The sequence below is a fragment of the Streptopelia decaocto genome, assembly GCF_964273445.1.
Source record: "Streptopelia decaocto genome assembly, chromosome: 4".
Taxonomy (NCBI): domain Eukaryota; kingdom Metazoa; phylum Chordata; class Aves; order Columbiformes; family Columbidae; genus Streptopelia; species Streptopelia decaocto.
Genome location: NC_138658.1, coordinates 6,500,116 through 6,517,276, shown reverse-complemented (window position 1 = coordinate 6,517,276; position 17,161 = coordinate 6,500,116). Strand labels below are relative to the sequence as shown.

General features: G+C 38.1%; 1 protein-coding gene across 2 annotated transcripts in view; it reads left to right on the top strand.

Moving 5' to 3' along the window:
• TBCK (TBC1 domain containing kinase) overlaps window positions 1–12,401 on the top strand; it is a 93,759-nt gene extending 81,358 nt beyond the window's left edge. For both annotated transcript variants that reach the window (XM_082050344.1, XM_082050345.1), the window contains 2 exons: window positions 1,186–1,345; window positions 11,732–12,401. In XM_082050344.1, coding sequence (XP_081906470.1) covers window positions 1,186–1,345; window positions 11,732–11,842 — 271 coding nt within the window. In that variant the 3' untranslated portion in view covers window positions 11,843–12,401. The remainder of the gene's footprint in view (window positions 1–1,185; window positions 1,346–11,731) is intronic.
• The last annotated feature ends 4,760 nt before the right edge of the window (window positions 12,402–17,161 follow it).

The window sequence follows — 17,161 nt, the reverse complement described above, 5'->3', positions numbered from 1 at the left end:
CAACATTAATGGATGATACGTCGTCATCTTTTGTTCTTCCAAATATTTGTATATAGCCATGTTTTTCCCACACTAAAGCAATGATGATCATAAAGCTGAAACTGTTACATAAATCATGAGAAATGAATGCTAATATTAACCTAAGTCAATTAAAATTTACCTCAATTTCAGGCAGCTCCTTTATTAAAAAGGGTTCCAGAATTTAATTACACAGTAAACTAACTGTCTGCAAGTACAGTAATAAAGAGTGATTAATCTGGATATTTTATATTGTGTATATTTTTGCAGAATTTAGCTGTTTCCCATCTCTTCAAAGCTGCTCCTCTTTATTGCTGGGGAAAGGGAGTGTTCCAGGCATGTGTGTGCAGTCTATGAAGGTAATTCAGGGGGCTGTCGAGGTCATGGTGCATCTCCAGATTCGTAAAAAGCGAGGTAGAAGTGGTCCAACTTAATTTTTATTGAAGATACTTCCATTCATATTTGTTCATAAAACCTCATTGAATGATCATCCCTCGAAAGTGAAACACAACTAACTATGTCTCAGAATTGCTGGCACTTGGATGTTATTTTCTCTTCAATACCCAAAACACAGTTATCGTTAGTGGGACTGCAGATAATGTACATGATGCTCATTGTCTGGGAATTTGAGTGCATGTACTTTAAAATTTCAGTTTGGATCAAAATTGCAGCGGCCTTGTGGAGGTTGGCAGAAGGTTTAGGGAAATTTTCCAGTCATCTCTATTTAGTTTTGGTTCTCATTGCAAGTACTTCATTCCTTTTGCATAAAAGTCCTCTGGAAGAAAGAAGTGCTCCAGCTGCTTATTAGTATTTGGCTCCTGTTATCAGATGAAAGCTCATTTGACGTAAAATCCACAAAAATATGTATACTGTTGATATTTGGTCCGTAGCACCAAGTGTTTCCTTTAGCAGATCGATTTGTGTAGTGCTGTGTTATGTCCTTTATAAAACAAACAACTCTTCATTCTGTCTTTTTTTTCTTCTGTAGTGTCAGAAGCTGTTTTCTCCATGTGAGTAAATAGTAAATGAGGTTTGTCAAAACATACTAGCACAAAAGACCAACATTGTTGTGTCATGACATCCAGGATGAAGAGCAGGTTCATCCTACGGCTGTGCATGTACCACAGGTCTCTCTGCCTTCCTGTGTCCTTAACTGGTCTTCCTCAGCTTTAACCGTGGCCACATTTCTGGCAGCATCAACGTCCCCTTTGCATCAGCATTTACTGTGGAAGGGGATCTCGTCCAGTGCCCGGCAACGGCCACGCTCCAGAGCTTTAAAGGAAGAGTCGTGGTGATTGTAGGAAATGCAGTGAAGAACACGGCTGCTGTAAGTATATTGCTATAACATATATGTTATACTTAGAAATACACCAATGCCATGAATACAGACTGTAGTAAATAAATGCTGGAGTCTGGATAATTCAGATTAGTAACTTTGGGTATGACGACAGGGTTTGGGGGATTTTTGTTGTTATTCATTCCTGCTTCTAGACAAAAATGTATTTCTCCTCAAGTGATCAACAACTGAGAAAGTTGACATTTTGCAATGAAATTATTTAACATTACCTTTTTCAGTGTTAATTTTTTTTTGGGGGGGGGATCATGTTGTAGAAGCATCATCAGCACTTCTAACGTGCATCACAGAGATCTAGTTTTCAAAACTGAGTTGTGTTTACTTTCGGTGGTGTCAGCAATCACACACAAGGTAAGTAGGCTGGGGGCAGGTATGTTATGAAGTCCAAAGGAAATAAGGTATAATTCATGTTCATGCTAATAAAAAACAATGTAATGATTGTTTTTTTAGAATCATTTAGCTCATGCAATTGTGCTCACTGAATTGGAGAAAGGTTCCTATGGAGAACAGTAACTTTCATATGATACTTTTATTGTCAGTGCCCTTAACTTGACAGGGAGAATATTCAGCCTTGCACATTTGTTTTTATAACTAAATATTTGGTGGTGTTGTAAACCAGCAGAATAACAAGTCAAAGTATTTCTTTTACAATTCTTTCTCTGAGGTGCAGGAAAGTGTTTTTTTGGTTTGGTTTTCTTTTTCCAAAAAATACATACTCTTCAGTATGGTGTACATAGTTTCTTAAGCATGAACTGTAACCCTGGTATGACAAGGAGGGCTTGGACCATTAAAAGGTCTTGACACAATGGACAGCAGAAGCATCAGTATGACAAATGTTGGAGTGTTTTATACTTATACGGAGTTGTAAATAGCATGAGAAATCCTTTTAATTAACCTGTATTTCGTCTTTTAGAAAATGAGCTTGTGATGTCTATCACATCTCTTAAATAGTAACGGAAATGGCATAAAAGAGACTGTATGGCAAATCTCATTGTTTCAGTCAGTGAATATCTAGGTTTGTGCATGAGATCCGGATAAGTCTACGATAAGTATGTCAACATGAAATGAATGAACTTGAATAATCAGAATAGCTCACTAAATGCTGAATGCATTAATCCCCCCCCTCAAAGGAACAAATGTGAAATGCATAAAATGCTAAGAGCCTCATTGATATTATTTAAATGACACTTTACTTGTTTGATAGTGGGTTATGCAGCTTCTTTCAACAATTACATTTTAAAACACTGAACATAACAATTTTTCTCAGTAAGAGCATAACCGTTCACTATTGTCCTGAGGAATAGGAACAGGAAAAAGAAAACACTTTGGTATTCACTAATGAGTATCTTTATGGGAGGTATCCCACATACTACCAAATAATTTTCTGGGAGTTGTTTTGTCTGAAACAAAGGAACACTGTAAGTATTATGTCTAAAGCAGAACACAGAAACAACCTGAAACAGGAGTCTGAAGGGAAGAAAGGACAAAGGCTTTACAGTGTGGGTTGTGGGTTATACCATAGCTGAGAAGATACAATTTTTCCTGTGATGTAGTGACGCTTCTCATGCAAACTTAGGTTTGCTTTGGCTTTTAAATGTTTTGTTAAATGAAAATTGGATATTTCCTCTGCAGTGCAGCTAAAGAAAACTTGCAGTGTACTTAGTAAGTGCAAGTACTTCAATCACATGAGGGGATGCTGCCTTATCCTCCAACACAGACTTTCTGCAACTGAGACAATGTTTACGCTGTTTACCTGGAATTGTCAATATTATAGCTTTCCATAAAAGACAAATCTTGCTTTGCTTCTTGATTTGCCTTTAGAGTTCTGTAAAATCTAACTAAAGAGTGCAGAGCTTTAAATTGCAACAAAACACTGGATTGACCAGTTTGACCACAAATTAATTGAATATTAGAGCCTAAATACTGGTAGGGACTCAGCACCTCTGTCACACCCTTAGAGTACATATGAAACCAGCCTCAATTGGACTCTGTTGGTAAATCTTTGAACTCCTTCCTTTTGGGGATTATTTTTAAGGCAAATTTCAGTTTTACTCTGCATGACTGCATAGAGCTATCTGCCACTATTCATGAACTTAACCAAGCCAAAACTATGTAGCTTGAGGCTTGACAAGAACAATAGCTATTACTTTAAAAATGTTACTAGGTAGTCCAGTCATATGAATAATTGCAAAGTGAATGCATGGAAACAAAAACATTTTTGTCCAAAGAAATGTTAGAAGATGTTCAGCTTAAAATGAATGTTTTCTAAACAGAGTTATGTGTTTCTAGCTGAAAAAGAATGAGCTATAACTTGTACCCTCTACTGTAAAGGAGAATTTTCCAGCAATGTTCACTGATATTTACTCCATTAAAAATATGGTGATTGGCACTGTTAGATGTTTGGTTTAAATTTATACAGGACTGAGAGAGGTAGGGGTAAGCGTGGAAAAACAATGACTATTTTTGAGGCTGTTTGTAGTCAGAAGGTAGAATCAATTGCATTTCATATTAGTAGCCTACATGGCATCATTTAAATATATTCATTTTTTTATTTTAAAAAGGCAAAGTTGAGTGTACTGAACAGACGTGTAGAAAAAGCCTTTTTCTGCTTTCCATACTTCTGTTTCTATCTTTTGTATCTGATTTGGTGCCAGATGATAGAACATAAATTTGGAAAGAAAATGCTGCCTAGAACTTGGTCGGTGAGAGGGAAAACTGCAAACTTCACCACAGCCCTGTTCCAAGAGGAGGCAAAGGGAGCCAGCGGTGTCACAGTTGAAAACTTCCTTAGGGCAGAATTAAAATAAAGTAGTCCTGCTTGTTAAACCATTTAATTTATTCACCCTGGAAGTTAAATGAATAGATTGGTTCTCACTTGGTGCCAGCCTTTCTTCTCCTAGGAGATTCTGGGTGCTTGTTAACAGAGCAGATACTTGTTCGGCTCTGAAAACAGCAGGAGACATCTACATAAAAGGCATTATGCTGGAGTTAATAAAAGAGATTCTAGTTTGATTTTTAACTTTTAAGTATGTTAAGTGGCAGCATCTCTTAACTGAATTAAATTCCCCTTTCCCACATCCCTTTATTGATAAGTACCTTGTAAATTCTAGTATGGGCAGGCGATTATTACAGTTGGGAGTGTGATACTTCAATAGGCAATGAGTGCTCAGCTGTAGCTTTTTTTGGTGCATGGCAAATATCATGTTTCCTGATGTTTGTCTCTTTCAAGGTCAGCAAGTGCAAAGGCAGACCATAGAATAGTTATGCAGATGTAGGAAGGGGATTTTTTGGTGTCTTGTATTTTTTTGGAAAGGTGACATTACTTCTTCATCTCCCTTCAATCTGCTTTGAGGTGCTAAGCCATTATCTGTTTCCGTTCCCAACTTTTTCTCTGTATTGCTGCTGCGTTGACTGAAATTAGAACAGGAGAAATACCTTACGTGATATTAAATCATGCTCCAGCAACTCAGTTTTGACAGTGACACTCTTCTACTTGTGTGGTGTGGTTGTTTAATATATATATGTTTCCCCAATGGTTTAATATATGTGTTTTATTGTCAGTTAAATGCTATAACAGAATAAAGTACACAGGATATTTTCATCTATCTAATAATTAGCAACTCGTGTATTTCTTGCCTTGGAAAAAGATAAGCTGGAAGTCAGAGCTTAAAAAACATCTGTCTTTGTCACAAGGTAATAAATTCTAAATTGTAACTTCTGATTGTTCCACTGATTATTTTTTATCTAGGTAAGGTATGTTGCTATAAATACATTGTCTAGACAACTTCTGCAAGTTACTGAAGCAAAGTAGTCCTTCTTATTGCATCACAGTAGCTAACAGATTAAAAGATATGAATTAACTCCAAAGCAAAGACAAGCAGCCCTGATTTTCCATGGGATCTTTCTGACCCTTTTCAAAGCAAGAGGGAGAGGGTCAAGTTCAAGATTCTTTTTGTATAGCATATTCCTAGCCTGAAAAAGAAAAAAACAAAACATATATATATATGAAAGTAATATTTTTTCTCTCTCAGCACACTATCAAAGATGCATTTCTTCTTATACAAAGGCTGAGACACTTAAGTGTCCAATTACCACTGAATTTGTGTGATTTTGTTGTCATCTTCCTCAGACCTTTTAAAAAGACCTTGCCAGAGATGCAAGTCCCTGCATGCCGAAGCTGGTTTCTTGCTATAAACCCATCTTAAAAACCCAAATGGATACCCATGAAACTTCATAGGGTGATCTAAAGATAAGGTGTTGCAGAGAATATTAAAGGGCAGGTGCATTTGTGCTTCTAAAGATAAATGGGTTTAGTTAGAAGGGCAAAATGAAACTGCTGGAGTTAAATAGAAATTAGGCAATGAACTTCTTGATATGTATCCACTATACAACTTCTAGATACTGCACTTTCTTGGAAATATTCTGCAGAAAAGTGATTGAACAAGCGGAATGAAAACTGAAGGTATTTTCTTCTTGCAGGGAAGGAGGGGCTCCTTATGGTTGCCACAATGGCTTTTTTTCATGTTTGTTTTGTTACAGCATCACTCCCTGTTCTGCAGTCAGATTCAGGGCCTACTGAAACCATCAGGAGCCTCTTTGTTGCCTTCAAAGAGGAAGAGGTCAAGCTTGTATTTGATTTCTACAAGAGGGAATGTCCATTCCGTGGGAGGTCCAAGGACTTTTGTCCTGGAGTTTAAGAAACAGGACAAAACTGGCAGGGTAGGCATGGCCTCAGTAACATCCAAGCGCTGGTAGTTTTTGTATGGATTGACCAGAGGGTTCCTCATCATATCTAAGATCTGGTAGTTTCTGTATGGATTGACCAGAGGGTTCCTCATCATATCTAAGACCTGGTAGTCTCTGTATGGATTGACCAGAGGGTTCCTCATCAGCCGTCTCTGTGGTTAACAAAAAGACCCCAGTTTGGGTAGCATTAATAAAAAGCATTGCAAATCATAAAGAAAAAGTTTTTCACTACCAAGTATTTCTCTGAACATTTTTTCAACATCTGGGACATTCTTTAGACTTGGAGGGGGTAGAATCTTTCAGAAAGACTCATGCTTGCTTTTTATATTCAAGCCAGCTCTTATGCCTCTTTTAAAAAATACATATTTCTGTTCACTAACAGCTTTTTTATTTTCTGTTGAATCACAACTACATTTGCTTTCTGCATTTTAATTTTGCAATCCATTCAAGTGTACTGGGTGCACTGGATACATTTTTGTCAGTATAAATTTACTGGGTTGCAACAGCTAAATCTCTGCAATTGAGTTTAATTTTCAAGTGCTCACTCTCAACTGGGTATTCTTTTAATATATCATTATTAAGTGGACAGCTAAAAATGCACGTGTTTGAAACTTACTACTTGGCGAAATTTGAGTGTTTACTCTTTCTCAGTCAAGCTTATTCTGAAATCAGCTCTTAAATACCTATTTGTGTAGGCTCGTTTTCAAATCTTTCCATGCAAGTCCTTTAAGTTAGTGCTGTATTTTTGTACTGATGGAATGGAAAGTGCTCCTTTTTGGCCAGGTCTGCATGTGAAGAATTTTTCCTTGATCTTGTTAGAGCAAGATGCTTCTTTCTCTCTCTCTCACACTCTTTTCCCCTCTCTTCCTTTCTCTCTTTTCCCTCTTCTCCTTTCTCTTTTTCCTCTTCCTCTCTTTCGCATGCTCTCTCTTTTTTGTACCCTGTTTTTTTGCCATTTTTTAACATAGTATGTGTTTGCACAAAGTTTTGCTGCTTGTGTTTTGTACGTCCATTTAGTTTATGCTAATACTGTAACCATTAACTAGGCACTGTTCTGTTTATATGGGAGGCTTTAGGTGCTTGTGTTTCCCTTGGTGTTAAATTGCCATTTCGTTTATCTGGAACCTTTTACTATAAACAGTAGATGACTAAGAATACACTTGTCTGCTTTGTGGCATACGGAAAGTGTTATTTAAAAAGCTGTAGACCCATCACCTGGACGATGATGTGCTTTCAGAGCGGTGAACTCTTGACTGAAATCATACAGCAAAACAGACTGTGGTCTATGAGAGGTTTGCATAACACGTTTACAAACTAAAAACTAATAAGGATCTTAAGGCAATGGATGAATGCAATGAAGCTTGGTTAATATTTCTTCTCCAGCTTCTAAAGTATCTCTTTTCTTCTGGCTCTTTCAGAGTATGCTCTTAACATTAATGCCCTGGTAACATTTGTCACAGCAGAGTCTTTTTTGGTATTCTGGTACAGTATGTGCTCCTCCTTCCCTCCCAACATGCCCTTTAATTCCAGCCTGTCACAAGAATGTCTGTTAAAGTGGCTGATGTGTACACAGCAACCCTGCTGCTGTGGAACGATGCTGCTCGAGCTGGGTTGTGTTATGAGATTCAGCTGTAGACACTCTGCGAATGTGATGTGCCTACTTGAAAGCTGTGATCTTACTGCTTGGAACAGGGTAGGAGGAACATTTTGATAAATGCTGCAGTATGCAGATTATTAAGGTTCTTGATGGTACTTAAAGGGGCAGTCCTGTTGTGCTGTTTGTATGGAGAGCAACAGCAATGTGACAGAAAAACACTTGTGATTTAGGAATCTGTATGCAAGAGATCAGGCATTTATCACAGGACTTAAGTTTTGAAATTGCTTCAGAAGAACAAGTACTGTCTGCAACCTCTCCCTAAAACCAAACCTTCTTTTGAGATTTGGAAGAATCCCACCTACTTCAGAAGGATAGAGAAGAAACAAGAAGCTTCCCTGTTCCTTTCTGCTCCTGACTTGGTATATATTAACAATTACTTTCCATTTTGCCAGCTTTCACAGAATTTTCAGGCCCGTGTTTCAGAATCAATAATTTCACATAGTTATGTGGCTTATCTGGATTGGTTCAAAGCTTAAAAAGCAGAAAAACAGGTCAGGAAACTTGATCGGTGTGACAAAACACGGCAGAAAGAAGTCTGAAAAGGGAAGTTTAAAAACATGTTGAGTAGGGGAGATACCTGGAGCGTGTTTAATATTTGCTCAGATTTTGATATGAATTTGCTGTGATCTTGTCTGTCTCTGAAAGCACGAATTCTTCTATCTGCATGAGAGAGGCTTAGCTGACTGCTTTCAAATGCAAATGAAAGTTTTCTGACTCAGTTATATTCGCCAGAATGGGTGTTTTATGTGAAATGTGTTGATGCAGTACTTAACAGAGGAACAGTGTTTCCCAGGTCCTCACCAAAGCCATCACGTAGTAGTCATTAAACAAATTGCTCAATATTCATCCTTTCATATGTAGTATTTGCTGTGAAAGTGGAATAGCAAGAGGAGGTTCAATTTAAGTGCTAGATGCAGATTGTGAAAACAAAATGATAGAACTTCTTGGGAAGTACATTTTGAGGGAAGGCCACCTAAGGCAGAAAGGAGAAAGCTTGAAGTCTTATAGCATCCCTTTAATCCTCTGCCTCAGAAAAGCATAACTCCATTTCCCAAAGTAGTGTTGTCTAAAGGCAAACTGAAGCATCGTAGGGGACCGAGATCCATTGGTGGTATGGGGAAACAGATACATCTCAGAAGTATCATCAACACAAGCTTCTGATAAAGTTGAGAAAGTGTAATCACCTTATAAATGACAGAGGTTCATTTCTGTTTTAAATCAACCTGTATAATGGAAATTTAATTGTGCGCTACCTTTTTATGTTTCAATAAGTCTCTTTAAAATGTAGGTGCTTTACTAGGTTAACCCACTTGCTTATCTCCTCACCGTGCTATCTCCTGTCTTAAGAGCACCTCTGTAAATTACGTTATTTAATGGACTACAAATTACATATTCAGGTGCCTGTTATTAAACTTTGAGTTGACACTTCATGATAGCATTTATAAAGGAAATAGAGCCCATGTGTGAAGTCCAAGGTGGCAGTTTCTGCTGTAGAAAGTCTGTGGCATCAATTCAGAAGGGCACCTTTGGTTTTTTTTAGATGCGTGAAATTTTGCTCTTTTTGGATCACTGATTTTTTTTCAAGTTTTTAGGTAACATTTTTTAGTCTTTCTTAATTTCTTGCATTTAAATTACTGATATTTGAACATAAATGAAGGTCCTGCTGGAGAGGAAATCTATGTAGCTATTTCAAATAGTCCTTCCTGTCGTGCCCCTCCATCGGTGCACATGCCAGCAACAACACTTTCATGTGTTTTGAAAATACTGGCTTCATATAGTGGATTTTGGCAGGGAAAGATACCGGGTGGTGTTGGAACATTTCAGAAACACGGTGAACAAGTTCCTGTCTGTGGCAGACAACTCCTGTGTCTGGGAGAGGAAAGAACAAACCTGTGCTGAGGAACAGAACTATAAAAAGTCCAAGCTTCAATTAGGAAGACTGCAGCGCTAGTAAGATGAGCAGTTCTAAATCTACTCTTTACCAAAAATTACTGTTTCTACTTTCAGTAAGGTAAAACTAGGAATGTCTTTAACCAGATCAAATCCTGTTACCCTAGGAGTTAAACCTTGACTCTTTTCTTCTTTCAGTTTGGAGAGAGGTGTACATGCAAAGCTGTTGGAGGCTAATATTTGGAGTTGGATGGCAGCTCTCAGCTTATAGCAATGTATATGCCCCCGGGCCCCTGACTTGCAGCTGATTGCCACAGCAGTGAGTTACCAAAAGTATCAGAGTATCTTCCCCGCTCACTGGGTTTTCCCTGGCTGGATGTCCAGATGCAGTTTTTTGAGCTGTATTTGCAGCTTTTCTCACCGAAACTATGTAGACAACTGCAGACAGTTCTGTGACAGCTCTAAACAAATTCAAAAGGCGGTTCATCCTGTGGTATATCATCCTGTGGTATATCATCCTGTGGTATATCATCCTGTGGTATATCATCCTGTGGTATATCATCCTGTGGTATATCATCCTGTGGTATATCATCTTGTGCTTTCTGCCTGTCGTTTGCTAACAGCCCCAGATTCTGCACTGCGTGCTCTGCAGAGGCCCCAGAGAAAGAGAAGGATTCCTCCCCATAAGGTTATAAAAGAACCTCTTGTCATATGCAGTGAAGAACATTTCCAACCATATCTAAAGCAGTTCTAAAATATGGTGGGACACAGGCTCAAACCCTAAATACAAAGCATTGTTTGTATATTTTCATTTCAGATTACATGGAATGGTTAGTTACATTATGCCTAGGGCATCCAGAAACTTGGAGCAGAGTTTACAGTTTATTATCAGAAGTCTGAAATTATCAGTAGACCGAGAGTGGAACCTCTCTGCTGACACATGGGACATTGTACTCAACAAATAAGAGATGCTTGAACTTACTTTTGGTCTTTGTTAGGCAAGTACTTAAAACAAACATGACAGCCAAAATGTCCTTGCTGATCCACTGACCTCTCATTCTGCCTCAGCAAGTTCTCAGTGATTAGAGAGTAATTATTTCAAGGTAGTCATGTAGTACATCTTGTTCTGCCTTAGTATCTGTTATACTATCAAAGGTAATTAGAAGGAACGTGTAAAAAGAAATCCCATATACTACGTTTGGATGGGGTGCCTACTGCTGTTCTTGAGTTGGTAATTAAGTTGTTTGTGCAAAGTTACTTATTTGGACATCATGGTTCTGGAGTTGGATCACACATCATTTCCAGTGGTCAAAAAGATAATTATGAACATTTTATGTGGCCCATTTTGAAGCATTCGATGATTTTATAAATGGTACTAATTTGTCAATCAAGTGTAAAGCAACAATCTGCAGACTGGGAAGGCAGGACAGTCTCTCTCACAACTGTTGGAAATAAGGGAAAACTACTGTAGTTTCTCTCAGATTAATCCATTTTGGTGGCTTGCTTTTTAATCTACTGCAATCAGTATTTAGAAGGGAAATTTGACATGTGATACACAAAATATTCCTTTGGGTTGGAATTTTGATATTTTGCTACATAATTGGTTATTTTAATTTTTTTTAATCATTAGCATTATTTTGATACACAAAATATTGTTTCTTCATCCGTGTAGCAACTTTTCATGACGAATTGCTACACAGAAACTGACAACTCGTGTGTTTGGTTTATGGAATGAATTAATTGGGGAGAGAAGCTCTGAAGGACTTGAGTATATGGAGGGGGGGGTGCAGGGGAGCTGCCAGACCCCAAATTAATATCCGACATATGTGAAATCAAGTCCTGTTGGACAACTTTGACAGGTAAGCAAGTGACTATACCAACAAAATGACCACCAAATTCATCCCAGCTGTTTCAACACAGACATGGGTTCCTGTGCTAGACCAGTTGGGGCAAAGAAAGAACTTCTAGGGTCCAATAATTTTTTGTTTAGCTTTCATTACTTAACACAATGTTATTTGTATTTAAGGACTATAATATGCAGTGCACTAATGATATATCTGTTTCAGTTTGCAGCTCATCTAGTGAAAAACAAGTACCCAAGGGTCTGCATCCTGGATGGAGGAATCAACAAGATCAAACCGACTGGTCTCCTCACTGTTCCTTCTCCACAAATTTGACTGTAAACATTTGGGACAATCCATCTGGATGGGGAAGTCTTACCATACAATGTGGATATCCTGAACCCAAAGGGCATTACAGCCTCTTCACCATACAAGCTGTCCTGATGATCGGTGTCTTATCCTGCAGATCTAGAGAACAGGAGCTTTGCGTTTATTCTTTAATGTAGAGCTTCAGTTGGAAAACATGGAAACTGCGAAGCTTCAGGCTTTCCAAGGAGCCTCTTCAGCACTGATGGAGTGCACAACTGGTTGAGCAAGTCTGAACACAAAAAGAATAAATCAGCTGGCATTTGGTATCTTAAAAGTATTTCTGCAGGACAAAATAAACTGGCACTTGAGGGCTCTAAGCTGCACTTAAATAGATTATTTTTCAAAAGTATTTTACTGTGAATATTGAAAGTAGCAAGCCGAAGCTGTACCCTGTGTGTAGCCTGTGAAAAAGCGTGTTCTCTAATATTTTAAAGAGTAATTGCTGTGTCTTGTGACCTGTTTTCTTTTTGAGAAAGCATTTTTTCATCTGGATTGGAAATAAAGATGTCTCCCAGATTGGAAGTCACTGTAAGAGCTGCTGCTGAGTCAATCCAAACTCTATCATATCCTGCAGAAGTGGAGAAAGCCTACTCCTCTGTGGAGAATTTAACATTATTTCTGTAAACACAGCAAATACAACAACTTTTGAAACAATGACATTTACCAGGAAGGTAGGCTTTTGACAATACCAAGTCTTATGACTATAGATCAGTCATTCCACAACTAACAGTGCTTTTCCATTTTAGAAGCTCATGCCTTAAAAAGAAACAATGCAGTTTTAATTTTCATATAAAACATTATCGAGTAATTGCTCCTGTATGAATTGGAGGTGCAAAGTTCTCTTTGGTTCTCTACGCTTTCAGCTAGTGCTGTCAATTTTTATTCCAGTCGTATTTCTTAAACATGAACTTTAAAACTGACACATGGAGACACCAAACCTGTTTCTAAACTAAACTGAATGTAAATGCTGTAGATGAGTAAAAGGGGACTTCCACAAAGAGCACAAGGGAATTGTGCACTGGAGATGTGGAAATTACTTTGGAAAAGAAGCCAAAAGTGTTGAAAGTCCCAACAGAAACAGGAATTAGCATCTCTGTGGCTGAGAAGCTAAAAATAAATTTGAATCAGACAAGTACCACTTCTCAGGAGATGCAAAGAAGCCCCTACCCTAATTTCTGCCCCTCAAAATCCAAGGTCAGCTTTGCTAGCAGCTCAGGTCTGTTATTCTAAAAATAAGGGGTGGGGTAAAGCTAGGAAAATAAAACAATCTGTCTTCAAGATTGCTACTTGAAGTAGTACCTTGAATCCAGGAAAACCAGTTGTAATAATGTAAGATTGACAGTATAGCTCTGAAATTAAATGAGAGTTTGGAAGAATTTATTTTAGAAGACAAGAAACTTTTTGATTTCTCTTTCTACATTTTTAAAGTTTAGAAAACACTGGTGTGACATGAGGCTTAATAACCACTGAAGTGTGGGGATTAAAATGTATTTTATAACATGAGCAAAATGACACCAAAGATGCGTTCACCTGGTTACAATTGCATATGAGTTTGCGTTGTGAATTTGGCACTGTGCTCTTTGTTAGAGCATCATCTGAGACACAGTAGTTTACACAGTACAAGCTCACTCTTAGGGTATCAAGGATTTGCTCTCAATATGGTTATCATGTGCCTTAGTTGAGGATTTTATAATGTGAACAGTTTTTAGTTTGGCAAAAAGAAAGCTGCACCAACTAACTTTATTTCATGTTTCTTCTGTCACAGGAGATTTCCAAAACTGAGACAGTTGTGAGAGGAGACAGGGAGGTCAGTGAGAAGGCTGTGACGTTTCTATAAATCACAAGCAAAACAATAATTTTTTTTATGTTTGTTTTGGGTTTCTTTTTGTTTGGTTGTTTATTTGTTTGTTCCTTTAGGGTGTTCTGGTGTTTTTTTAGCGGTGGTGGGTTTTGAGTTTTACTGTTTTGGGAGGTCTTTTTGAACTGAAACCATGGAAGATGAGACCTTGTGGAAGGCATTGACAGAGGAAGGCTTCATTCTCATGTGTGCAACGACCAGAAGATTTTGTCCTGAATCTTCAGAAGCTTGTCTCTAGCACTATGTGCCATCTCCAGGAGGGTTAGTGTTGCCACAGCTGTGGTTTTGAGAACGGTGTTGGAAAAAGTATGACAGGTGAAAAGAAAATGGGGGAAGAAAAGCACCTTTTACCTCCTTTTATCTCAGCTGTGATTTGCTAAAAAAATCCTGTGGAATTACAACATGCTTATACATATATATACATATGGGCTTTCTTTGGTTGAAGGTCAGCATAATATACTGAAACTTTCAAGAAGTTTTTGACTTTAAAAATCCAAGATGCTCGGCAGAGTGACCAAGTAATGGATTGGAAATGAAATATAGGGACAGATTATCAGGTTCCTCTGTTAACAGATGGTCCCTATAACAATCTCTGGTGAGGCCCATGGTGCTCAGCTGGCTTTAAAAATAACCTGGAAATGGAGAAGAGCGTTGAGGTTAATAACAGGCTTCCTGATACTACAAAATCATCTACTGTGATCAAAGTTTGGCCTGACTGCACAGAGAATGAGAAAGACCTTGTGACACTCAGTGTCAGAGAGATTCACTATGAAAAGGTACACATGGGGCTCAACGATATTCAAGAGTGAAATCATCAATAGATAAAACATCATTGCAAATGCCTAACAGCAGCCAGAAAGCCACACACGGTATTGGTGATTGTAGGGAAAGAACTGAACAATACAAGTTATGCCATCAGAGAATTAACCCGTATGGTACATTTTGAACACAGCACAGATGTTTTGTAGTACAAAGAAAAATATGCACAGGATTAGAAGGGATATAAACTAGGACCAAAATAAGATTATGTTAATTATATTGACTGAAACTCTTCAGTTTGGAAATAGAGGCAACCAAAATAGGAAATCCGCCTTTTGCAGAAAGTACATCCTTAAAGTGTAGAATTTGTCACTAGAAGAGGCTAACAGTGCATAAAAATAGTCATAAAGAAGGATTAGACAGCTTTGTGGAAGAGCTCTATCTGACTGACTATTAACCACAGTGGTTGAGAAACAATATTCAAATCAGAGCTTTTCTGATGTGTTGTTAAAAGAAGCTGGGAGAATACACCAGAGAAAGACTTCAGCCTGTTTCTTGCACTCCCTTTTCAGGCATTTGCCTTTCAAAAATGAATATTGGGCTATACCAAATATAACAGTTCAGGTGATGTTATATAGAATCATAGAATCATATGTTTAATGCCAGATTGCTGTTTACTTCTCCTTTATACAGGTGGTCAGAGAATGGCTGCAAGCACAAAGAAGAGAATGCCTTTGAGAAAACAGGATATAATGTGTACCCAGCCACTAATTTCTATAGTAGGAAGCATTCTACATCTCCTATAGATATTTTAATTCTTAAAGAAGTCATCTTCTGCGTGAAAAATAATATTTAACAGGTTCAGTCTGATTTTGGTTTAGCTGAGTAAGATTCATAGGCTATGTATTCTGTTTGTATATGGATATACTTTTGACAGACTTAAAACTGCCATTAAGTAAAACTTTATATGATAAAGTAAAGTTTACACATATTTTCCAGGAGAAGTCATGAAAGAGGATGTCTAAAAGCAGGAAATGTCAGTAACTGCTAAAGAGTATTGATTTTTTTCCCCATGTAAATAGAAGTACCTGGAAGGTTCTGTAGCAAACAGCTGGATGTGCCTGCCTGTTGCTGATGGACCTGCACTTACTACTTTAGTCAACAATTTTGAAACTGTGCCTATAGATAGGCATTCTGTGCCTGTTTATTTTACATTCACTTATGTAGGACAAGCATTCGGTCACAAAATTGTCTTCTAATCTCATTTTCCGCAGACAAGGAAAATTATTGAATTTTGTGGTAATTTCTCGTTAGTTTTTGCAGTGTTTGCCCAGTTTAAGAGTATCAAAATGTATTTGCTCTGTTACCCCACCAATTCTGGCACTGCTTTAGTGGAGCAAGCAATCGTCAGGTTTCTTAAAGCTCTTGAAAGATTTCTGGAGGCCAGGTTTTCCCAACATGTACATTTCTTACACCATGGCTTGTCCAGCTGTACCATGGTCATCCTCTGAGACTGCAACTGGATACCATAAAGATCTAGCAGGGGAAAAAAGTTCTTCATCTTCCATGCTGAATATCTTCTACTGCCAGCAAAAACATGTCCCACCTAAACATTTCCCACTGTTTGGCCTGGAAAATGCAGCCTCTCCCAGTCTGGTTTTTTGCTACCATTATATTTTAAAAACATCCCGAATCTGCCCGAGCCACCTATGCCTACTGTTGCCCACCCAGGACAGGTTCCCCATGTGGATACCCAAGTGGGCATCTAATAAGAACAGAGCAAAAGTGTTAAACCCTCTCACACCTATTGATCATGACAGACTATAGAATCATTTAGGTTGGAAAAGACCTTTAAGATCACCAAATCCAATCATTAACCTAACAGTGCCAAGGTGACTGACTGTGAAACATTTCCTGTTAAACTAGAGCGTCCTTCAGACACAGTCTTTTGAGATTCTTATTATGCTTTGCATCTAAGTTTCTTGGGATTTTGTTGTTGGCTTTGATTGTTTGTCGTGGTGTAGTTGTTGTTTGATTGGCTTTTTTACAGGTAGGTATTTGTCCTATTTGGTCCACTTTTTTGAGCAAAAACTCAGACTATTTGCCGTTGTCCTAGAGACCTCCCTTCCTGGACCCATCTTGTCTCCCTTGTCATCCTGGTTTCTCTAAGTCTAGGTCATATGTGACCATGATACCTTCCCAGTTCAGGATGAGAACAACTCACCTTATGTAGCAAAAAGAAGAGAAGATGCAGTGTTTACTTCACTTCAGCTTTCATCAATATGGTTCACTTCAGGTACTTCTGGTTTTGTTTGTTGGTTGGTTGTTGGTTTGGGTTGTTGCTGTTGTTGTTTGGGGCTTTTTCTTTGTTTATTTTATTTAGAATGCGTTTTCCCTTTAGATCTAGGTACTCCCCACCAGTAGTCTCAGGTATTTGGTAGACAGTCTTTCTGATATTTCTGAAGTAGAAACAGTAACCATAGCAGCTCAGCAGAAACGGGTATGTATTCATTTGCTTAGGTGATTAAATTTTCCAATCTCCTGAGTGATCTCTGAAATTGTGAAGGGCTACGTCATTTGTGAGAGTGGGTAAGGTGTTAAAGTCCAATACCTTGTTTATTTTTCCAGGATTTAATCTGTTATTAGGCTGGCAAGACCACTACACTTAA